This window comes from Excalfactoria chinensis, chromosome 7 (genome assembly GCF_039878825.1).
Source record: "Excalfactoria chinensis isolate bCotChi1 chromosome 7, bCotChi1.hap2, whole genome shotgun sequence".
NCBI lineage: Eukaryota > Metazoa > Chordata > Aves > Galliformes > Phasianidae > Excalfactoria > Excalfactoria chinensis.
In genome coordinates this window covers 33,444,455-33,468,661 of record NC_092831.1, presented here as the reverse complement: position 1 = coordinate 33,468,661, position 24,207 = coordinate 33,444,455, and the positions used below count along the sequence as shown (strand labels likewise).

The following is a 24,207-nucleotide window of genomic DNA, read 5'->3' as shown; positions in this document are numbered from 1 at the left end:
AGCCTCTGAATACAGACACTGCCCAAGGGCAGAGGAAAGGCCCATCACCAGTTGTGACCTATAGCTATGTAAAGTTAAGCTTATCGTCAAACTGCCACACACAAAAGGGATAATGGGCAATTATTCTGAGTCTCCAGACCAGGTATTGTCCACACAGTTGTTTCAGAAGTGGATTTCCTTCCTTAAGTTACTACTGAGATGCCTCAAGGTAAGATTTCCACCCACAAAAAGGCAAATCAATACCATTTTAAAAGGCCACCCTGCAAAATCATTTGCTGTTATTGCTATTGCCTTATGTCACAAATCCTGAGCTGCTAAATTCTTGTATTTTTTCCCCTCACAGAAGGATCTTGAGACAGTTTGCTTCACTGATGCAAACACTAAGAAGGAAGAACAAAGAGACAAGTCAAACAGACATCTGGAAACCACTCTTTATTTTGCGAAGAACACTTGAAAAGTAAAGATGAAAGTCTTTCCAGGCTTTAGAATATAACCATCACAAAGTGTGGAATCACAAAAACCTCCATTTTTAAAAGGTATTCCCTTCCCCCACCCTCTTTTCAATTCATTCTTCTACTGTGGATCAATCCACAATAGTTTTAAGAAAATAATACGCATTTTGAGCAGACATCAGAAATAATTCAAGATTGGTTCAGTGCAGGAGCTGCTACATGACACTTCAACAAAGGCACATGACCAGAATTGCCACGTTAGTACTTTGTAATCCCTATCTGAATTCCTCCAAAGGCTTCAAGAGGAGACTGGAATTATCACAGAGCAGTCAGGAAGGTTAAGCTCAAATGAGCAGTCCAGCTTGGAACTGGAGGAGTTAAAGTGATGGCAAAGCAAGTGGAGTAGCTTGCAAACAAAACGCTTTCTCCTCTACCTTCGTAATCAGCACGTGTCAGTTTATGTAAACCCTGGCTCAGAAGAACATTTGTTGATATGGAAGAAGGCTCTGCAAAGTAAGTTAGGGCAAGCAGGCAGAGTTGGAAAGGAAATAATTTGGCTGTGCTCATCTCAATCAGAAAATAATCTATCAGCAGTAACATTTCGAGATTCAGGTATAGCACACCTACAACCGGAAATTAGGGGGAGGAAAAAGTTAAATTAAAACAGCTCTTGAGTGGAAACAGCCTTAAAAGCCTAGAAGCATCTGCTGGATTTTAAAGATACCTAAGAAAAATGAAGATTAATACATGCTTGAAGACTAAGAGGTGGCTTTAATTCTTTTTTGCTTGCTTTTGTTCATAACTAAGAGCGTCAGTTTTGGTCTTCAAATTGTCCTCAATACCAGAATCCCTTTCTCTCACATTTAGCCAGAATTTTAGTAGCCTGTTGTATAGATCAAGCACAGCAGCGTCCCCAGATTAACTGCATTTGTTCACTACTCATTATCCCAGTTTTAAATAAGGGCTCAACAGTTACTTCTGAACAGTGATTTGTTCACCTTAGAACAGGTTTCCAGACACCTGTGCAGTTCAACAAGGCTTTGTAGTGTCCCACAGCAGACTTCAATTTGATACAACAGTCAATCTGCGCAGAAGTGCAAGGCAAGCACAAAACACACCAGGAGCTCTTTGCTGCTGCATGGAAATGCTTCCATTACCTTCCACTATTCCACCTTCACTTTATCATTGAAAATATGCTTAGAATTTGATTACAAGCAATTAACTCCATTAAGAATTCTGGTTAATTTGTCAGTACTTGCTGTACTCAAAGAAAATTCTGGACCTGATGAGAAAGTGGCAAACATGAGATCCATTCTTACGAGCATTTAGTAGATGTTTCACTTAATATTTAAGAACCTTTAATACTGAGTTCAGCTGCCAGTTGGCTGCATGTGTCCCGTTCTGTGACAGGGCTGTAAGTAAACTGTGTGGCACCAAAAGTTACTACAGATTTATGTTTGTATATAAAGAGGCAAAAAGTGAATTCTGGTATCGTTAGAAATCTCAGTAATCAGAGAAGGGGAAGTGACTTCTAGAAAGAGACATCTAAGACTGCAAGCAAAAATGCAGCTAACTTTGTGGTGATGGTGCATCAGCATTTGACAAAAGAAGCATTTAATGTGGTTAAAAACAGTCATCGAAAGGTAATTCAATATATTAATCAGTTTTCTCATGGATAAAGTGCGTTTACCCAGCCTGAGAATAAGTCCCACATGGATTAAGGGATGCTGAAGCACTTCCTCAGAGAGATTAGAAGCAGATCGGAGAGACCCTGAATCTTACATCCAGTTTGTCTCAGTGATTCTCGATCACCCTCTGAGCACAAGCACCCCTCTTGCTGGTCCAGTTGAGGCACTCGCATGTAGCACATTGGTACTATGGTCTGGTCAGCAAATCATCCCCCGCTGCTATCTGAAAACTCCCACGTTGATGGAAAGAGCCACTTCTGGTTTACGATGCTTAATATTCAGTTTTTCCTCAGATAGAACATGGTCCTGGGAGCATTCAGCTTGCCGACTATTAAAAGAAATGAAGATGCCTGATACTAGTACAGAACCTTAGCAGCTAGAGCAGCATGAGCCACCTGGACTGGAATCTGGATTCTACTCCAGCATAAGAACAACACTGTGAGCTCCCACTTACAGCCTGCATGGGGACACTGCAGCAATGGAGCTATTTTTTGTCTCCTAAGGTAGTGCCAAACCTCCCGGCACGTCGAAAGACAAAATAAGGCTCAAAGCAGGCATGTGGCACTTAAAGGCACAAGCTGGAGTTACACAAGCACTTCTCTTGGCACTGCCAGAATTGCGCACTACAGCAGCAGTATTTGTATGTCAGAAGAAGAATTAAAGTAAACAGGCAATACCTTTTCTTTTTTTCTAATGCAAGTTGCCTTTGCTTCTGTTTTCCAACATCATCTCTCACCGTGCTGAAGTCCTTACTGTCATCGAGGAGAAGGTTCTGTTGTCAGAAGGGATTCAAGGCATTAGCTTATTTCTATCAGCCAAAACTACTTCCCACACAACACTCTGCTTAAGTCATTCATTTTCAGTGCATGACTTCTAATTTTACAACAATTTCTAGTTAAGTGCAGACAACTTTAAGAGGCCAGACAACCAAAATTCTTCAGTTTTATTGCCAATTCAGAGCTCAATATTCTGCCATTTTATTCTTTGTTTTGTTTAAATCTGTGAATAGATTGGTAATAATGACTTTGAAAATGTAATGGATTTAAATTTAGAGTATATATATATTTTTGTTAGTGGCTGCTGCTTGCAAATTTTATCCTGAGTTGGAAGAAAAACCCAACTGACAACACAAGGGTAAGAAAAATCCAGTTTCTTGTAGATGATGCTCAAATACAAAGCAGTACAGGCCAGGGAACAGCTGTTTATGTGGGTGAGCAGTGATAAGACATGGGGACATTATTTTAAACTGAGACAGGGAAGGTTTAGGTTGGATCTTAGGAGGAAGTTTTTCCACCCAGAGGGTGGTGATGCACTGGAACAGGTTGCCCAAGGAGGCTGTGGATGCCCCATCCCTGCAGGCATTTAAGGCCAGGCTGGATGTGGCTCTGGGCAGCCTGGTCTGCTGGTTGGTGACCCTGCACATAGCAGGGAGTTGGAACCAGATGATCGTTGTGGTCCCTTTTAATCCAGGCCGTCCTATGATTCTATGACTCTCCCACTCATAAGGCACTGCAGGATAATCTGTGAAGCAACGCCCTCTAGTGCCACTAGCGGGATATAAGGGGAGAAGCATGAAGCTTCCAACTGGCTGCATAAGAAAGAGGGGAAAGGAAAAGCCCAGCAAGAAAAACCAGAATGTATCAATAGCAACAAATTCCCCCTGTCCACAGAGCATTCTGTCACATTCACACCCCAGCCCTTTCACACAAATGCAGCAGGATCCAGGAAAACCAGGAAGAGATTTGTTTACCGCAGAGGCAAAGATTTCCAAAGCCAAGTTAATTTACCTTCACCCCAATAATGTCTCCATCTTTCAGGTGATATGGGGCTGACAGTAAGCTCTCCTGTTTTTTCTTCCGTTTTCTCTTTGAAATTTGCTGGGTCTGAATGAAATCAAAGCAGAACAGTAACATAAGGCTGGTTTCTGAGATCTGCTTACACCGATTTTTGTTGGCAGTTCCTGAAGGTGGAGGGCCCCCACTAACTATTCTTCAAAGCCTTATTGTCATGAAAAATCAACTGTCCAGTTTGCTTTCTGTAGCTCCAAGAACAAACATCCTCATCTTCCCTTTCCCACACCTCCCTCTTGCAGTTCACCTCCATAAAGCTCAGTAAATGGTGCTCTGTGATCAGCAGTGACCCTCAGCCACAGGATCTCCTGCAGAGCAAAGAGTAGCAAAGCTCTCATTGTGTTACTTCTGAACATGCCTGAATAGATTGAAATACTCAGGCAAATATACGCAAGGAAATACAGTAAGCATGGGAAAAGCCATTATAAAAAGAGTGGCTTATTTTGTGCCAACCAGACTGCCCTCTGAACCAGGTGAAAGTCTGCTGACCCATGGGGTAATCCAAAACAGCAGCACAAACCAACACGTACATTTCTCAAACCAGCTGTTGCATTCCGTCATTCCAGATCTTACCCAGCTAGATATTGGCAGCCACTCAAATTTTTCAGGGAAGTATTTGGCTATTTCAATTTTATCTACAGGGAGACAATAGTGAGAAGCCACTCTTTGCCTCAGTGCCCAGGTAGTGCATTCTTTGGAGATATTCCACACCAAATCCACGGAGTCATAGTAGTCCCTTTCCCCTGGTATGCCCATCTGTACTCGAAGCAGCAATTCCTGTGGGCTGTCATCAGAAAGACAAAAATAAACCATCCTTGTGAACCTTGCACTCAGAATTCAGAATTCCTAGTTTGCACCTCCTTCCGCCCACTTCGTTTTTAAAGCTCTACCAGAGAAAAATAAAGATAGGCCCCGAAGTATTAGAGACATCTGTCATAGTGACAGAGCACTGAAGTAACAAGCTGCTAGATTCAAGTCTCTTCTCAACTATACTGCAGTAAGAAATAAGGATCTTCAAGAACTTACGCCAAGTTCTCTTCTTTCTGCAAAGGTTCTATGCAGATTTCCACTCTGGCACCCAGCTTATATTCTCTGAAAATAAAAAGATGATAAACATCTTCAGTTGTGTATTATAAATGCACAAGTAGAAAAATCACAGTTCCAGGCAAGTAGACCTGTGCTGACCTGAAAAACTAAAGCAAGACACCATAGCAAAAAAAAAGCTCAGAAAAGTGCCAGAATTACATTTAAAAACACTTAAAGTTCAGCATAATAAACACAATGAGTTACTTATGCTCACACCTTCCCATCTCACAGCATCTGAGGTGAAAAAAAGTGCTCATCAGAAAACTGAAATAATCAGAAAAGGGTTTTATTGGTCCGAGCTGGTTCATTTCTCCACCAGTCCATTCATGCAGTCCAGTCAGCAGTCAGCCTGTTGCAATGCTGCTTGAGTGTTTTAGTACAAAACCCACCTGAGTTGCTGCTTGTTGTGCCGTAGCAGCCTGCCTGGGCGCCTGCTTTCCACTGTCCAGGCTCTGAGAAATGCGGGCAGCGGGATAACATGTTCTGGGCACTGCGGTAAGGTCAGAGCCTGAAAAAACAAACAGTTCTTCAATAATTTGACAGGCCAGTCTGCTTGGAAAAAAAAGAAAAACTACTGATTCTCATTGCTAGACTGAAGCAATTAGAAATAGGGCAAGGCATTTAGGTTTATTCCAGCTCGAGACTCACAGGTAGTGAGCATGACCAAGAGATCTGCTTTTCAACCTCACAGTGAGGCGGACTTCATTCCCTCCCAACATTAAAGTCTCTTAAGTAGGCAACTTATTTTTTTTTAACCAAAATTGGTGTCATTGGGAGGGAATGAGGCTGGAAGGATCACCAGCACAACCTCCAGCCAAGTGCTGGACAAGCTCCTTTGAAATCATATTGAGCACGCAATACCATGCTAAGACAAATCTCGTTCATAAGATGCAAACAGGCACAGCTTTTCTTATCAGCAGTTTGGATGAGACTGTGAAACTGAAGTTGTACCCCATATGGCAAAGCATTGGTATGGATCAGAATCAGAAGAGTCCTTTCCTATCCCATTAAGTAGAGCAACCAACCAGCTAAATAACAGAAGAGATTTGTGAAAGGTTTTAATTATTGTCTATTAGGCTGTTGTTTTTCCTGTATTGCTGGGTTTTGTTAGTTTGTCTTTGGTGGGTTTTGTCACTGTTGCTTTAAGTGTATTAAATTCATAGTTTTCAGGTTAAAATAAAAAGAGCAGCATTAAGAGGCACCTTAGTTTCTGGCTGAAGAAACTAAGCTACACCTTCCTGTGTGACAAACGTGACTTTCTGTGCATCAAAAACAGCTCTTCAGTCATTAGATTCAACATACAAAAAAAAAAAAACACGCACAGAACTAATACAAGAACAATGTGGAAATGGAAAGTGGCTTTTTAGGAAGTGCTCGTATATGTGTGTGCTTGTCATGAATCATTTTTACACCGTGAAATAAAAGTTACAGCTGCAAGCCAAAGTTCCAGATGAAGTGCAAGAAGGCTTTTGCAGCTCAGGACACATGACAGGTAGAATGGCAACTGCAGGGAACGTACTAAGGAATTATCTGAGCTACATGCTCAAGCTGCCTCTTGGTACTTACCACTGAACATGGCATATAAGCAAATGCCATATCAGAACATACTGGAGACAAGGGAAAAGGAAATAAAAAATAGGTATTAATATAACTCAATGAATCACAGCATTGCTGTACATTTCCAACACAGGAGAACATCTAACCTGCATCTTCAGATCTTCCAAAGAAGATTCGCCTGCTATTTCTGTAATGCCAGCATAGCACAGATCCCTGTCTGCCTGGATGCATTCTGGTGAATCTTCAGATGGGGGCAGGAGGAGAAGAGGGAGGAAGAAAGAGACAAGAGAAAAATGAATATGAGTTCACACGTTTTCCTAAGAGATAATTCACTTGTAGGTGAGGTTTCACTTAGGGACTGGAGTTAGATAGTAAGAAAACAGTTGATAAAATACGCTGCTGGCTGTCAAACAGGAAGAATTCAAAATGAATTCTACATTGTAAAATTAAGACCAGTTACTCAAATTCATAATTATTATCATTAATTAGTGGCCATGAAAGGCAGAGTTTGTTGCAAGGGAAGCTGAAACCATTCTTCCTTATGTTACCAAAACAAACACAGGGAAAAAGCCAAACTGAATAAAATGAATGAGAAAAGGCTTCAGGAACATTTTAAAGCTTTAGAATAAAATGAAGGTTTTGACTCTGAGCCCTCAGTGCTATCACAGACAATACCATTCCTTCTTAAAAAGTAACTAATCAAGCTCACCTCCTGCAGGAGACACTTGCAAAGCATCCATCTTACAGGTCAGCCCATTCACCTGGTCTCGTGCCTTCTCTTCGCATTTCATTTGACTTGAAGACTTCAACCACCAGATTGGTATCTTCAAGAAACCCTGAGATACAAACACAAAGCGCTAGATAGCCTACGTGTTCCAATGCCAATTACGCTCCTCATGGGGAGAAAGAAACACAACTTGAAATCACAGAATCATGAAGGCTGGAAAAGACCACCCAGATCATCCAGTCCGACCATCAGCCCAACTCTGAGCTTTTGTGAAGGCACTGGCATTCTTTATACACATACTACTTGGTGAAAAAATAAATCCAGCCTCCTGTCAAGTACTATCACCACCAAGAAATCGTTTTCATGCTCAAGTTTCCAGATTATCAGCTGACTATAAAACACCATCGCCTTACTTTTACCTTTGCTGGAAGCTTCCCTTCTGTTACAACCAAAGTATCTCCTCTGCAAACATTAAGTTCCTTCAGAGTAGCATTCTGTGGGAAGAGAAAGCATAGTGGCCTTATGAGCCTGTATGTTCTTATGCTTGGTTTCCTAACACATGATTTATTTAGTCTTTGTGCAATGCATGCAAAAGACTCGAGGTGTTCTACTCTTCTGCACTCACTACATGAAGTAGTATGTATGCAATACATACAACTTCGCAACAGGACACAACCATCACATCTATAGCAGCCTGCTATTGTGTTGAGCTCTTTCACACCTCTTACCAATTAACACCTCATTCTTTGTTTAAAGATACAAGCACCCTCCATGCCTGCTGATGCTAGACCTTAGATAAATATAGATTAATAACAGACCCTAAAGACAGAAGGCAGTGCCTAAGTTTCCCATTTAAATCTATGGTTGAAATGGCTTCATATAGTCTTGCAAAAACAAAACACTGTGCTGAGTAACACAGCAGGCACCAGAACACCACTCAGACCTCCTCTGCAAGAAAAAAAAATCTACAGAAAAAGTACAATGAATAAGGTCTTATATGATTCAAGTCAAAACTAAGATCCTCTTACTTCCTGGCTTAAAGCCTCTCCTGCTTCGAAGCACCAATCCATCCTTCTCAAATGCCAGCTGTCACCTACAAACAACAAAAAGAACCCCATGGAAAACTAATGAGTCCATCACAGTATTTCAGCAGGAAAGTAGGGAAAAAAAAAGAGCACAGGAAACCCACACATTCTCAGCAGTGATTGTTCAGGCTGTTTTGCTTCTTTATATATTTTAAAACACCACTCAGATAAACGAATCAAGTGGCACCTTCACATCCCTCCCAAGCCCTAACAACACCCTTTGTTGGGTATTGTTCTTCCTTACCTACCTACCACTCCCTCCTTTAACTCATGCAAATACTCTTTATTCTTTGCAATGTACAAATCTGACTTTTATAACCAAAACCAAAGCTCACAGATCACTCCCGTGGGAGAAAAGGACTACCTTTTAAGTCTGATGCTTCTTTGGGAGCAGCCAGATTGCAAATATCTACAAAACAGCCAAATTCAACTTTCTAAAAATGGCCATTGAAAAGAAAGCAATGAAAACAGGCCCAGTGTTTCTCAGCAGTAAAATGATACCATAGGGAAATAAAGGTTATGTTTATATGTTCAAGACATCATTCTCAACTCCATTCACGTGTACAAGAGCAAAAGCCTTCATTTTCTCTTGGGCTGCTCAATGTGTATTCTGACAGTAACACGTTTCAGGAGCATACTTATGCTTGATGGTGTGTGGTTCAATTTGCAGCCATCACTCCACCATAAGATGTTCAGCATTCAATGAGCGCTTAGTACTAAAGCTGGGAATCGGTGCCACTCCACAACCCCATCAGCATCAACAGCAGGATGTACAGCCAGGAAATCCCCATCTGATGCTGATTCTGTCTCTCTCTTTTCCTTAGACCTCATGCAAAAGTTCAGGGACAAAAATTGCTACCATCAGATTCCAAAGCGGTGGCCAAAGTGTGATCTCATTTTATTAACTTCTTTTTGCCAAGTGACCTAAAAAAAATGGCTTTTTCCTTAAGAAGTTCATCTCACAGCCAAACACCTCCACCTGCAAGTGCCCCCAAATGAGCAGTCCAGAAATGGCAGGCTTTGCTGTATTTCAATTAAATATAAAGCTGGAAACTCCACTGTCAGTTTTCACCAGGGCTATAACTCTCTCCTCCCCCCACTCACATTAGAGACACAGAAGTGACCATAACAAACTCATTTTTAATACCAAGAGCTGCCTTATAATACTGGAAATGCCTTGAGATATACCATTAAGTAACAATATAATACAACTAACCTGATAATCCAGATTTTTCCAGCATTAAATTTAGACACTAAGAAAAAAAACAAAGAGTTGAGACTTGTTGCAACACATAGAAAATCAAGTTTCCAACAGACCAGCACTAGAATTTTCTCACATAAAAATATCCAGAGTGATTAAATTCCTGTTCAGCTCCTACATTTACATAGGCACAGAGTATTTGAGCCACACGTTAAACCTTTAAAGATGATTATCTAATTTCCAGCCTGTACACAACCTATCACCCTTTACAAATCATATGAATGCTGTCTTTGCCCGATGGAGGGCACAAAGTTCTACTGCTCATTGGCATCTTCTTGGATTTTTTGTGTTTTAACTGTGAAGCATTTCTTGGTGAGAATTAAGGCAGTCTTTCCCATTGGTCTTTCAGAGCTGAAAAACTGCCTTTGAATTGGAATCTTAACTGAAGTGACACATGGGCATGAAGCAAAGTTCTCTATGAGGAGCAAACCTGACATGATCATGAAAAGAGCTTTTAAGAGAATCTAGACTTACTTCTTTCACAGAGGCAGTCTCTTCCACCACTATTTCCATCTCAGGACTCGTATAGTGGTCACGTTCAATAATAAAATATAAAAAGAGCTAAAAAAGCAAGTGTAAATGGTTCAGGTTACATCTTGAAATACAGGAATACTGAGATACAGCTCTCTCTACTGCATGCAGTTACTGTACCCAGTATCAGCTATTTCATGCCAACTATCAGTCAAACAGCACTGAAGCTACTTTTGACTACAGCAAACAATCCAAGCAACCTAGAGAAGCACATGCAATTGAGTTACAGCCATCAGGGGAGCTCCATAAACCAGTTGTGCATGTGCTTAGCAAGCTGCAAATGAAAGAGAAAGCCTGCCAGCTGTATTTTGACTCTTGGATCTTGAGATCTTTAGAAATATACATGGGCTATTTTTCCTCCTCTGTATTATAAATATGCACATATGAAATTTAACATCTCTTTCTTTTTTCCACTCAGTGCTCTTTAGGAAAGTACAGAAACATCAGATCATGGGCAACTGCAAACAGACTAATGATAAGTGATTTACTGTTAGTCAGATGAGCCGTATTAACTGCTGACATTTACACTTGTGGCCATTTGCAGCTGAGCTAAGTGGTGCAAACCTTCTTGCTAGTGCATAAATTCTCACTATCAGCAAGCATTTTCTTCCCCCCCATAGTGATTTACCACTACAACCATTCCTAAAAGAATAAGAGGACCACAGGAAACACTGGGAAACAAACAAAGCACAAAAGCAATTCTAGTCGCTATTCAGTCACTATTCTGTTATACCTGAGTGGAGGTCGGAGCTTTTCCACGACACAGCCCTAGCAAGCTTCCCATTTTCAGTTCTGCCTCCTTGACAGTATAATCCTCAGGCACTTCAGGAAGAAGAAAAGAAGGAAACCATCACAACTTGCTGCTTAGTGAAAATATCCACTCACTCTGCTCTTCAGACAAAGATAAATACGTTCAGTGACTTTTATCTGTGTTTACAATAAATCCATAAGCCTTCTGTGACTAGAGTATATCTGTATAAAGGTTCCTCCCCAACCACCTCTTGATATATGATGAGTGACAGAAGAATTTAGATTGAAATGGACATTTGCAGGCTATCTGGCCCAAACCTACGTCTCCTTAGCTAACAAAATATATTAGAAGAACAGTAAAAATATGGAAGATATTTACCAGCAAACACAAAGCTGATCTGCCAAATTTCTTATTGCTTCCCCAGCAATGAGAAAAGCAATGCTGGGACCTCTGTGTTCTGCTGAACACAGGCTCTCAGAAACTCAATGATATAGCAACAAAGATATCACATGCTCATCTAAATCAAAGCAAAGTCTATCAAATCAAGTCTACCCAGTAATCCAACCTCATCCATCACTACTCTAACAAATGCATTTAGTCCATTTTGTTTCAAGAAACAGAAAAATATGGAACCAGGACTGCTTCCTCAACAGCTACAAAGCTGCTCTGCAATGTATCTGTTCTCTAATGCATTAGCTATGATTCACACCAGATCACTAATAAATGTCTCAGTTTATAAAACAAGCACAGAGGACAGAAGTTTGTTTATTCCCAAAGCCTTGAAGAACATGGCCTGTGGTCAATAAACAGCAGGTATACTGGTAACATATTGCTCACTGGGCGTGAAAGTAATACAAGCAAGCCGAATATTTAACTCCTAGTTGTTATTGGTACTGTTAGAAAACAGTACAACTGGAAAAGAGAAAACTACTGTTATGGTTGAGTTTGGAAATTAATGGAGGGCAGCTTCACATCTCATCTTATCTTACAGAATGGCACCAAAATAAGCATAGAAATTTACCTGGAGAGAGAAGTTTCCCATTTCTGCTCACAGGTCTGAGACAGCTTTCACTTGCTGCAATGGAAGGGGGTGGGGAAGAGAGGTTAGGTGTGTTAAGTAATTCAAATCATAATAAATTTGGCTCAGATGTTCTGTCTGACAGACTGGAACACAGGAGATTCCTTATGCCTATCAGGCAGCACTTCTGTGCTGTGCAAGAAGCTGAGCACTGACACAGGTTGTCCAGAGAGGCTGTGGGATCTCCTCCCTGGAGGTCTCCAGAGCCACCTGGACATGGTGCTGGGCACCCGGCTCTGACTGTCCCTGCTGGAGTAGAGCCTGGGTCCCTGCCAACCCCAGCCATACTGTGAGTCTGTAACATCTCAGCATTACCAGATTTGTAAGTAAATCCACTGAACACTTACCTAGCTCCTCCTCTAGCTGCAGCTCGTGTATTGCTTTCATTTTGATATCTGACATCACCTAAAAGAAAGCAACGTTAACACTTCTGAACAAAAAAGCTAGTTACACATCTACTGTTTAAATGCCAGCCCACGAAAGGCAGGCTGCAGAGTTATGTTCTTACTCCTACTAACATTATACACAGCTAATAAATATATCTCTTATTACTATTAATACATACGATACCTGTCCATCTACTGTATGCAATGTACTTGAGGAAAAAAAGTCTTACAAACAGAATTCCAAGGAAAAGAAAACAGCCCTTATTCTTTTCCATTTATGAAACATACAAATACTTTACAATGTTTATCTCATACTTGGCACTAAGCAGGACTTCATTCTGTAACAGGCAATAATCTAAAAGCAGAAAAGGTACCAAGGAAAACAGTATTTTTCTCCTAATCCTGCACTGAAAGGAAATATTTTCCTCCTCTCGAGTTTTGTTTTCTAGCACAATTTCAAACATACAGCTCCAGGATGGTCCAAACAGACTAACACTAATGGTGCTGTTTTCAGTCACCAGGGCTGTGTCAGTGCAAGCTTCACACTATTGTCTCACAACGAAACATCAGCTCAAACGCTAAATCCAATCCTCATTAACCAGCCCACCTTCACTGGCAAAACTTATCAAGGCAATATCTGGTGTCACATCCTGAACGAACAGGCTGCTTACTGTTTCAATAGTGGCAGTAATTTTAACGTGCTTCTCTTCATCATCTGTTCCACAGAAGTTTTTCACCTGGAGCCAGCTGATGTCATACGTAAAAGCAGTCAAATTACCACTTGAAATATTCACCAGGCTGTAAAAGCAAGCAGCATAAAGGTAGTCAAAGACAGGCAAACTGTACCTTATCTGGGCTAGATTGATAAATATCAAAGCTCTCCCCTAAATCAATAATGCTTAGGTCATTTCAGCTCGGCAGAGAAAGACCTAGGGGTCCTGATAGATGAGAAACTTAACATGAGCCAGCAGTGCGCTCTGGCAGCCCGGAAGGCAAATGGGATCCTGGGCTCCATCAGGAGAGGGGTGGTCAGCAGGGATAGGGAGGTGATTGTCCCTCTCTACTCTGCTCTTGTGAGGCCCCATCTGGAGTACTGTGTCCCGGTGTGGAGCCCTCAGTACAAAAAAGATATGGAGATTTTGGAAAGGGTCCAGAGGAGGGCCACGAAGATGATCAGGGGGCTGGAGCACCTCCCCTATGAGGACAGGCTGAGGGAGTTGGGTTTGTTCAGCCTGGAGAAGAGAAGGTTGCGGGGTGACCTCATTGCAGCCTTTCAATACCTGAAGGGAACTTACTCCCAGGAGGGGAGTAAACTCTTCGAAAGGGCTGATAATAGCAGGACTAGGGGAAATGGTTTTAAGTTAAAAGAGGGAAGATTTAGGTTGGATGTTAGGGGGAAGTTCTTTACTAGAAGAGTGGTTAGGTCCTGGAACAGGCTGTCCAGGGAGGTTGTGGATGCCCCGTCCTTGGGGGTGTTCAAGACCAGGTTGGACAGGGCTCTGGGCAACCTGATCTAGTAAAGGCGTATGTTTGGTGGCCCTGCTAGGCAGGGGGGTTGGAACTACATGATCCTTGAGGTCCCTTCCAACCCGGGTCATTCTGTGATTCTGTGTGATTCTGTGATTCTGTGATTTACAGCAGCAGCTTCAAATACAATCCAAGCACCATTAGGCTCGCTAATAAATTAACCTGGAAAAACTGTTTTGGTAACTGTCTTTCAATGGAAACAGAGCCTCTGATGATAATTCAGAGTCTAATGCCTGTTTGTTTCACGAAATAGACATATTTACACATATACATACACACACACTTAGCATTTTAACTAAACAGATTTTGCTACAACTGCCTTCTTGCTTAATCATCAAAATGGTTACCTTTGGTCATGGCTGTCCAAGATCAATACCGAACACCCATCTGTCAAACCAACAGTTTTGATTGTTTCCTTCATGTGCTCTTCAAGAAGAACCTCCCAGTTCTTGTCTCCTTTATGCCCTGAGTCATTCCTTAAGATTATTCCTCCTGATGGTGCCAGGGCTCTGCGCAGATCACCGAGTTTTGTGCTGCATGGAAAAACGTGCTGTGATTCTGTGAAATGCTGACCCTTCCCTCCTTCGTTATACTCCACCAAACGAAGAACGTTTAAGAGAACAGGTTCATGATCGGGGCCTGCCATCACCTTCACGCCACCAACCTGAAGAAATGAATGCAAGGTTTACATTGTGATCAGTACCACGCTCCTTTGTAAACAGCAATAAGAGACAACAGTAAAAATGCTCCAACAAGAGGGTGGACCCTCCCCACAGCGTTAGGAATAAACCAGCTCTGACCAAACGCCTTCTGAACAAAGAACAAGAGTAACTCAAAGGTACTAAAGGAAGGGAAAGCATAATGCTAAGGTATGTTCCAAGTCTATAAGTGCAGTAAAAACTAACTGTGAAAACAGTTGACACGGCCTCCATCAGAATAAAGGACAGTGAAATTTATCCCCCTGGGATGTTAAAAGAAAGAATAATAATGTGGCTGAGGCTGTTCAGAACAGCTACATTTTGAAATCTGGCCTTCCTGATTCTCAACCCAGGTCAAGATTATAACTCCTTGCCACAAACACCCTGATTGTGTAGGAAGCTGCAGTATTGAAGACCTGGCCGAAAGATCAAGCGAGAGCAGAACAACTCTGTCACTTGGAGGGAGTTTGTTGGTTGGTTTTTCTTTGTTTGCTTCTTTTTGATAAATCAGTATATAAATGCTTACTTTTACAACACAAATCTCTTTGAAGCAATGTTTTCCTCCACAATAGATATGGAGGGCAAACTTCTACTTGTGCAAACACAATCACTAAGGCAAGTATTCAAAATTTAAGTAGGAGTCTAAAAATTAAAGGGATGATTAAGCATTAAAAAGTAGAATAGTACTTCAGGGAGACCAAACACAGGTGAACAATTCACCATGGGGCAGAAGTTTCTGTTACCACATTGCCATTCGCCCATCTCCTTCCAATAGGCACCAGGTCTTCACAGAACATACTCCAGCATAACACAGCAGTGCATTCAGACACCTACAAATCTGACGATATCATCGTCTGCATTGCATAACTTTAACAAGAGCCACACTGTACATCACACAGAAGGGAACAGGGACAAATCATCCAAGCATCATTTTCTAGATGAGGGTAAGTGGTGTCCCCAAATATTAGCACACCAGCAGCACATCTGCAAAACAGACTGAAGCTTCTGGGAATTCACAGCTTATTTCTTCAGAACTGACAAGGAGAGAGGATTTTTGGTTCTCTTTTACCTCCTTCCCATTCCAGACAAAAATGTCTGCTCCATCAGCCAGCCCAAAGCAGTCCAGTGTCAGCTCATCTCCTAAAAAGAGCAAATAGTCAAGCTGTTTAGAATGTAAAACAGTCGTGCAGGGGCAGTTGTAAGCTGATAAATGCTGGCATGTTCTACTCTGTCTAAAGTCTATCATTATATAAGTTATTGCGTGATCAGAAGTTACAGTCAGGCTTTCTTATCCCCTATAACTCTCTCTTCATCTTTTCTACCTACTAGATAATTATACTGAAAGCAAATATTCATACGTAAATTAAGGTAAAGATCTAGATGGTTATCCTTTTTGTCAGCAGATGTGCTTAAATCGCATAGTATTTATATTGCACTTCACAAACATTACATATAGAAGGACTCAAGAAGTTTAGTTTCACTGCTAGGTGGACAACAATGGCAGAGGATTTGCACATAAGATAGTTTGAGACTCACAAATGTGCTGCTCCCAAACATTTGACATTTCACATCCACGGTGCCTACACAAATCACATTGAATTCTTATGGGTGGTAGACTTACCATCAAGTATCTGATAAAGGTGCAGTCCTGCTGGTAAGGGCTTGGCACTACTGAGAACCATGTCTCCTTCCCAAGATTTCATCATCTAATTGGTCAGAACAGAAAAAAATAAAGATATAAGACTTGAGGAAGCAATAATTCTAACCATTCAGAATTACAACATTGACAAAAGCTGTTAGAGGCTACCAAGCCCCCTTTCTCTATTAATAGCTCATTGTATTTCCTTCAACAAGAACAGAGGCACAGAAAGCACACAGGATTATTTAGGATCTGTGTTTTCAGACTAGTCACCAGATAGGCTAACATGGTTTTAATTGGACACCAACCAAAGGTTGTAAACTATAAGCAAACAATGTTTCCAGAGAGCAAGTTAGCTTTGTTTCATCAGTTGACAGGAAACCTTTCATGAAAGGTCACACTCCTTTAATGCAGTAGAGTACAATTGCAGACCTTGCATTCAATAGCTGAGTTAAATTTATTATTATTTTCTTTTATTCTCTTTTAAATGACTCTAAATATACCTTATGGAGACCAGAGAAACCCCTGAAAAGGCAAATATCGGTCTGTCCACAAACTGGACTTACTCTTCACATTCCAGAGTTCTTGCCCAATTATATACCTTATCACCTAATTATTTAAAGTCTACTTAAGTAAAGCTTCACTGATCAAAGACCTTTAAATACTTGAAGGGCTGATCTCAAACCAATGTCCCCTCCTTAAAAAGCTCAAACAGCTCTCAGCCTACCACACTGATGAAAAATCTTGGATTGAAATAAATAGTGGCATGAATACGTGAATAAATGCTTATTTAATAAAGCAAATACCTGGAATATTGATTGTCGAAGGTCTCCTAGAGTTTTTCTTCTGTCAACAGTCAGATCCAGAATGCTCTCTTTCCAGCTAAGGGAAGGATGCAAGGCCCCATTGTGAAATTTATAACATGTGCTCAGATGGAGACGTAAATCAATGCTGTTGTTTGCCGAGTCACACTCCGCTCTTGAAAGAGTAACACAAGAATAAAGTGATGAATTTACTGACAAACAGCTGAACTATTTCAGAGGTGCTTCTGGGCAGTTGTGGTTTAATTGACACCCTCATGACTGAACTTACTGCCACACTCTCCCCCCCATGAAGGAATACGCAAAGAGCTGCTCTAAGACTTGGACGACTTATTTAGTGTACAGCCTTTCACATGCACAGAATATACTGTTAAAGGGCTCATTCCTAAACCTTGCTTTGACCTTTCTGAACAAAATGATAAATTCTGTCTTTAGGGATGTGGAAGCTTTTGTTTACCAAGCTGTTACAGATAAATGCTCTCGAGATGCAAACAAAAAAAGCAGAAACCTTGTGGAAACTGTCAGATATCTTTGCCTTCCTCCTCTATAACTGTATCCAGTTCCATTAGCAAGAAGAAGGGGAACAGAACAAAATTCATATTCCTTCACATCTATGATATTGAATCATCTTAGTATCTGACTCTAAATCTGTTCTATGAGTTCCTTCCATTTAAAATCATTTCTGAGATATGTAGATGAAGAATGCTGTTGAAAAGACTTGCAGTTACACTAATGTACCTCTTTTTTTGCAGCTCCATGTTAGCAGCATTCATTTCATTCAGAAGATGTTCAGGAATTTGGTACCTTGGATTTCCTCGAGCTGCAACAAATAACATAGTTTAGTTTGGCTCAAAAACCTATTTTGGCCAACGAGGAAAGAGAGATGAGATGTTACAATAACAATCATTGAAAATCTGAGGCAATCACACTGCAACCTTTCACAATCGAGCAAATTAAATTACAATAATCAGAAGAAGAGCTTTCACATCTTCCGTGATTACATCTGTTTTTCCCTAAGGGAAACTGATAAATTAAAGCCATAAGAAACAACCTTTATTTCTTTCAGTAAGGCAAATTAGAATCATGGAATCATAAAATCTTTTGAGTTGGAAGGGATCCTTAAAGGTCACCAAGATCAACTCCTTCGCAATGAACATCTCTACAGCACAGTGCTGGCTCATGCCCAGCTGCCATCCACCAGGAACCTCTCCATCCTCACATCCTCCAGCTTGTACTGACAGTGGGATTGCCACAATACAGGTGCAAGAGCTTGCATCTCCGCTACCATTTGTGAAGCATATTAGAGAAAGGTCAGTCTCAGCTATAGCCAATTAACTGTTCCCAACCTCCTTGATGATTACTTTCTTGTATCTTAGCTCTTTTCAGTTAGCACTAGAAGACATCTCCATCCCCAATACTCTGGAAAAGGGCAGAAATGCCCCAGCTACCTTCACCCTTCTGAAAATCTCAGTACTACTAGCAATGAAGGAAGGCCCCAGAACGTAAAGAGAAATTCTTCGTACCTTCAGGAGGTCTTTTCAGCTGAGACTTGCGATAGAACAGCATGTAGGCACTCTCTTTACCCTGAAATTGTTTCTCAATATCCTCCTCTTTGATGGGCTGGACTTTCGAATCATTCAGATCAAACCAATGGCTCCCAGCACAACTCTCCTTTAGCCTTGGAGGTGCTTTTTCTGAATCCCACTGGATACCATTCTCCTCAGGAGCGCTTTGGAAAGCCTGTCCTTGAAAATCTGACTTAAATGGGAGTCTGTATTTTTCCTTTAAACCAACTTTATTTTCATCAGGGCTGAACTGAAATATCTGGGGATGATTCTGCAAATACTAAAAATAAAAGCAAGGACAAGGCAAAACAGCAACCTTTTAGCAAAGGAAGATACTCGGTGTTAAATATAACATTGCATCAGCTGGTTGCATCAGCAACGCAACCCGAATTGTCCTCAAATTCATACACACAACCCACTCACTCCAGCTGATTTCTCAATAGCTATTTTCTGTGGTCAAACACACGCAAAAAAAATAAACAAAAAAAGCCATCATACTAAGAATAAAACTGGAACAAGCGCCCTCAGGAAAAAAGGGAAAGAAATCAAAACAAAGCCAGACACAACCCTTACGTCACCTGCGGTAATGATCACAACAGCACTCAAACTTTGAGATTGTTAATATTGGGGTGCTCAGAACTTGTTTCTATGTATTGTCTATATAGGTCAGATAAACAGCTCCCTCTGTGGAAGACTCACATTAGATGTCACAGATATGTTAATGATTTATTTGCAACCTGTGCAGTCAGTCTTATTAAAAAAGAATGTGATTTTTCCACGCGTCCGTAACATCAATGCAAAAGCGTTTCCTTAAAGTGCAAGAAAATGAAGTAACTACTTAGACAAACAAGACTTGGAGTGTTAAATTCCATGGATGTACCCTAACCAACCAAAAAGTGCCTCTTCTTTGAAAATCCTTTCCTGTTATGACTTTGAAGCAGTGCTGTATTTCTTCTTTAATTCTCATCACTGCTTCTATATCCAAGTGGCAGTACCACTGCTGCAGGCTCATCCACAGACACAAGTGAGACGATATATTTAATAGCCAAAGCTGACTCTATTTTATACCAATAATAAACAATATAGATGGAAAAAACCTTTCAGGCTGATAAAGCTGTTGAGTATCCAATTTGTGTTTCCCAGACCATTAATTTGCCCCACAAACAAGTCTCTTACACACACACTATCTTACTAGCCCAAGTGCCACTATTTTCAACTGCCACCCTACTGATTCTTCATTAGAAATGTAAAGTTACCTTCACAACAAAGAAAGAAACTAACAGACCCACACGTTACCTTTCGTAATGCCCCGTATTGTTTTCGGTATTTCTTGTTCCAGGACACCTTTATTTTCTCCAAGAATTTCTGCCCTAACTGATCCACAGGGATTTGTTTACATTCTTCCTACAAAGAAATGAAAAACTTACGATGATGAAGGTCACAAATGCCAAAGAAACAGCACAATGAAGGCAGTTCTCAAGTGATTAAGTCATGGATACTTGTTAATAAGTCAGAGTTGCATTCTGCAGCAGCTTAAGCAAGCAACTTAGGAAATACTAATAAAAAGTCAGTTTTCTTCTTTGTATGAGTTGCAACAAATCACACTAAAATTGGGCTAAATTATGAGTTTTACATGCTTCGCAATAAGCTTGCAAGAGTTCAGTACTGTTAAGCCTGCCTCTTGCATATTTCAGCCCCTTCCTCTGGGTTCCCTAATATCTAAATTGAAGCAATAAATTCTTTACATACCATACCTCTGACAAAATCCCTTTCAACACTGCCAACGGATTTTCTGCTTCTTTGACATTTTCATTATCCCTTGAAGGTTTATCTTCAATCAGCCCATCCTCATCTTCCTGCGTAAGAGAAACAGTACATTCACAAACACTGATGGCAGTTTTCCAGCCTGTACTAAGATTTATATATGCAGTTTAGAACTGTAAAGCAAATCCTCCAAATCTGTTTCAGAGGAAGCTGTGCATAATCATTTAGAAAGGACCGTTCTGTATCTGGATGTCACACAGAGATATCCAGTTCATCACGTACCAAACACATGGCAAAGATCACTCACTCACTGCCACAACAGTTGAAGCAGCTTGCAGCCAGCTCACTGCAGCACATACACACCTGCTGTCTGATTCTGCCCACCTGACTTACAACAGGCAGCAGGAATACAAAAGCCAGCTACTGTGACAGACAGCAGATCAGAAAGCTAAAGTTTGCCACAAAAATCCTAATAGCTTCCAACCTGCAGAGGTAGCATGTGGCCAAAAACCAGCCTTCTCAATCAGGTTAATGAACAAATGCCTCACTAAAGTATTAATTAGCTTGGATGCTCTTAATGCTTTTCTGAAATATAAGAGACAAGTAAGGAAAAGAAAACAACCATTTAGCACTTACTTGTAATTGCCAGTTTCCTAATTCATCCACATCTCTGATATAAACATGATAGTGTCCTCCATAGCAGCCACCTTTATGTATAATAACAGAGAAGAGCTCATACATGTACTCTGAATCATCCATTTCAGTCTTCAAAAAGAAAAATAATAACAATAATAATATATGTCAGCAAGTCTTTCACACAAGGACACTTCTACACTATCAGCAGAGCTTCAGATATCTCTCATCTATGCCTTCTCACGTGCCAAGACTGAAGGGGCATTTCAGTGTTGTGGAACACAAGTGTGGACCAACATGATTCTGAATAACAGTGAAAAATGAAATATTTCAATAGTAAAATAATGAAATATTGATACAAATAATAGAAGAACTCAACCTGATGTTTATAACCAACTTATTTTGTTTAAAGGACTAGAGAACACGGGAGAACCCCACAAAGTTTCCTTGGACTAAATGCAAAATTAAAGATACCTTGACCTTGAGATACCAGTTCTCTGCTGAGCGTATAGAAACTTGAACAAATATAACAGTACAAACCTGCTCGCAAAAAGGTCTCAGATTTATCTGGATAGGGAAGGTATAGCAACTAGTTTCCTTGTATCGTTCACACTTCTCAAAGTCAAAGTTAAACCTCAGGAGAGAGATGGTGAGAAAGGGAGGCAACTTATGTAGTTTAGCCGACTGTAACATGACAAAAAGAAAAAAGGTATAAGCATATTATTATACAGAATAACCTTGCTATGGTCAATTCTATTACTCTGTTCTCTTTACAAGGAGACAGACAAGACTGTTTTTTTCATTACTATGTAACTAAAGCAATCAAGCTCTTTCCTTTACATTGCAGTCTACACCCGCAGTGATCACCAGTCCCATACTTAATCCTGCTATGAAAACGAAGGAGCACACTGCTGAAAAAAATCCAGATAAATTTCCATCCGCTATGACTATTGGACTGCTTCTGAATTCAATAGAAATAGTCCAAAATACACCAGAAAACAGCCTTGACTAAGATGTGTGGCCGACAACATTAGCATGAGGTTGTACCCAGCGTATCCTGGAAAGCTACAGACACCCACAGAACAATTAAGCCAGAGTTAAAATCTCTCTTCATTTTATTTTATTTAAAGTGGTGAGAAACTTTAATCAGGAAAGCCAAACATAGTCCACTTTAGAAAGGCAAAATCATTTAGATCCGACCCTTAAGATCATCAAGTCCACCTAACACTTAATGAGATCAAACAACAAGGTGCGTAAGCACATTAGAAACACCGGTGCAAAGCCCAACCAAATACCTTGTATCACCTCTGAACATAAGCACAGATTTAGTTCTCAAGATGGGGCTCTTCATCTGATTTATTTTTGAGGTCATGACAAAGGGTAGAAAATAACATCTAAACACAGAATACCAAAGAAATGGAGAAGTGGCATTGCTAGGTATGGGTCACAGTGCCTAGATGTGCACAGACATTCCGTCAGGGTGACTCAGCAGGTACTTCACTCACCAGCAGCACTGCCCCTCTGCAGGCAATTGTGATCACACACGCTGTATATGCTGCACCTGTGGCCCCAGTCATGCTGCTGATCTGCAGCTATGCAACTTAGTGTTCAAGTTCCAAATTCCCCTTGTCTTAAGTGGATGATCAAATTTCAGAGGTAGGCAACAGTTATCTTGTACTTCCCTTGAACTCAGGGAAGTTGAACTCAAGCACTTAAAATCAATCCACGTGAAGCATTGACAAATCTTCCTGAAGTTCTCTTAAGGTACTGATTAACTGTGACTGACCTGAACTTGCCTCTGCACCTTTTTCTTTCCACACTAAACATGATGCAAGGTTTGCTCATCCTGATGCAGAGTGGTCACCAGAGCAGGAAGAAGAGCTTCATTGTTGTGAAGAAGAGACAACACACCAAAGGCAAAGTGCACTAGCAGCTGTCTATGCTTCCCCTTTACAGACTTTCACCAAGACTAAGAGGAAAAACAAGACTTCTGGTGGAGCCCACATATTGAAGCCACTGGCTGAACATGCGGCTTAGCTTGCTGAGAGAAGACAATGTGGTGGTGCTTAAACCAGAAGCAAGCTGGTAAAGAAAGACATACGCTGCAAAAACATACACATCCATTGCCACAGACATTGGAAAAGCTTAACAGTCACTTCCATGTCACCCACTTAAGGGCTCTAGAACACTGCAGCACACTTCTTCAGTCCATTAACACATCAGCGCAACCTGTTCAGCGTCAGAGGAACAATGCAATACCTTAATCAGGAGAGCCCATTTCCCTGCACAATGCAGCGGTTGCTTAATATGTTTCTCAGCCATAGGTGCTCTTCATATAAGAATTTCCAGGTAGTTTATTTCATTCTTTTTTTTAGGCTGTAGCTTATCTTTCATAGCCTATGCTCTGAAATGCCCAAAGCCAGGTGCAGTAGAAGCATGTGCATGCAGCAGTACTCTCATAATTAAATGCCACCCTATTCACCATTACTTAAAGACTGCAACAACACTCAAGTCAGGAAATGGATCACATAGCTGAGGTTTAAAATGCAAGTCCATTTTTGGCATGCTCTTGTAACTTTATTTTTCTTTAATTTCTTTTGGAGGGGGGGGCAAGAGGGGCTAGAGGGTGGACAAAGCAATGTAAGTGAAGTCTCTCAGCATCAGCAAATCAAGCACTGAGAAGGACCTGATGCATTACCTTTGATGCTTCAACGAGCTTATCACAGGCTCCACATCGATACAAGTTCTCATTTTCAAAGTACTCCTCTTCCACATACATGTTCCACAGGGCCTCCTCCAAGCCAGCTACACCTTTTACTGCCACTGTTAGGTCTAAGAAATCTTCCTATGCAGAAGTAAAACAACAACAATGAGATAATAAGTAGTGCAATTTTAGGGTATATTCAAAAGATACTCATCCCTCCTACCACAGTAGATGCGAGCACCCATTTTGCTTTTGTTATTGGTAGGGAAAAGGAAAGAAACAAAACGTGCACCCACACATCCACAGATACTTTTTTAATTACAAAGAACAGTAAGGCAATGCAAAGATATATATTACTGTTGTTATCCTACTGTTCAGCTGTCTGTTAATCACATCTACAGGCA

The 24,207-nt window shown here is 40.8% G+C and overlaps 1 protein-coding gene across 3 annotated transcripts in view; it reads right to left on the bottom strand.

Annotated features, from left to right (window-relative positions):
* Positions 1-417: 417 nt before the first annotated feature.
* USP40 (ubiquitin specific peptidase 40) overlaps positions 418-24,207 on the bottom strand; it is a 29,491-nt gene continuing 5,701 nt past the window's right edge. For all 3 annotated transcript variants that reach the window (XM_072342255.1, XM_072342257.1, XM_072342254.1), the window contains exons 6-32: positions 23,798-23,944; positions 21,640-21,783; positions 21,103-21,231; positions 20,457-20,558; positions 19,999-20,106; positions 18,661-18,982; positions 17,876-17,957; positions 17,123-17,294; positions 16,299-16,383; positions 15,747-15,817; positions 14,327-14,643; positions 13,124-13,250; positions 12,414-12,471; positions 12,010-12,063; positions 10,971-11,059; positions 10,181-10,267; positions 9,662-9,698; positions 8,389-8,453; positions 7,780-7,854; positions 7,343-7,469; positions 6,780-6,874; positions 5,466-5,584; positions 5,017-5,082; positions 4,564-4,774; positions 3,928-4,023; positions 2,818-2,912; positions 418-2,468 (exon numbers count right to left, since the gene is read on the bottom strand). In XM_072342255.1, coding sequence (XP_072198356.1) covers positions 2,360-2,468; positions 2,818-2,912; positions 3,928-4,023; positions 4,564-4,774; positions 5,017-5,082; positions 5,466-5,584; positions 6,780-6,874; positions 7,343-7,469; positions 7,780-7,854; positions 8,389-8,453; positions 9,662-9,698; positions 10,181-10,267; positions 10,971-11,059; positions 12,010-12,063; positions 12,414-12,471; positions 13,124-13,250; positions 14,327-14,643; positions 15,747-15,817; positions 16,299-16,383; positions 17,123-17,294; positions 17,876-17,957; positions 18,661-18,982; positions 19,999-20,106; positions 20,457-20,558; positions 21,103-21,231; positions 21,640-21,783; positions 23,798-23,944 — 3,189 coding nt within the window. In that variant the 3' untranslated portion in view covers positions 418-2,359. The remainder of the gene's footprint in view (positions 2,469-2,817; positions 2,913-3,927; positions 4,024-4,563; positions 4,775-5,016; positions 5,083-5,465; positions 5,585-6,779; positions 6,875-7,342; positions 7,470-7,779; positions 7,855-8,388; positions 8,454-9,661; positions 9,699-10,180; positions 10,268-10,970; positions 11,060-12,009; positions 12,064-12,413; positions 12,472-13,123; positions 13,251-14,326; positions 14,644-15,746; positions 15,818-16,298; positions 16,384-17,122; positions 17,295-17,875; positions 17,958-18,660; positions 18,983-19,998; positions 20,107-20,456; positions 20,559-21,102; positions 21,232-21,639; positions 21,784-23,797; positions 23,945-24,207) is intronic.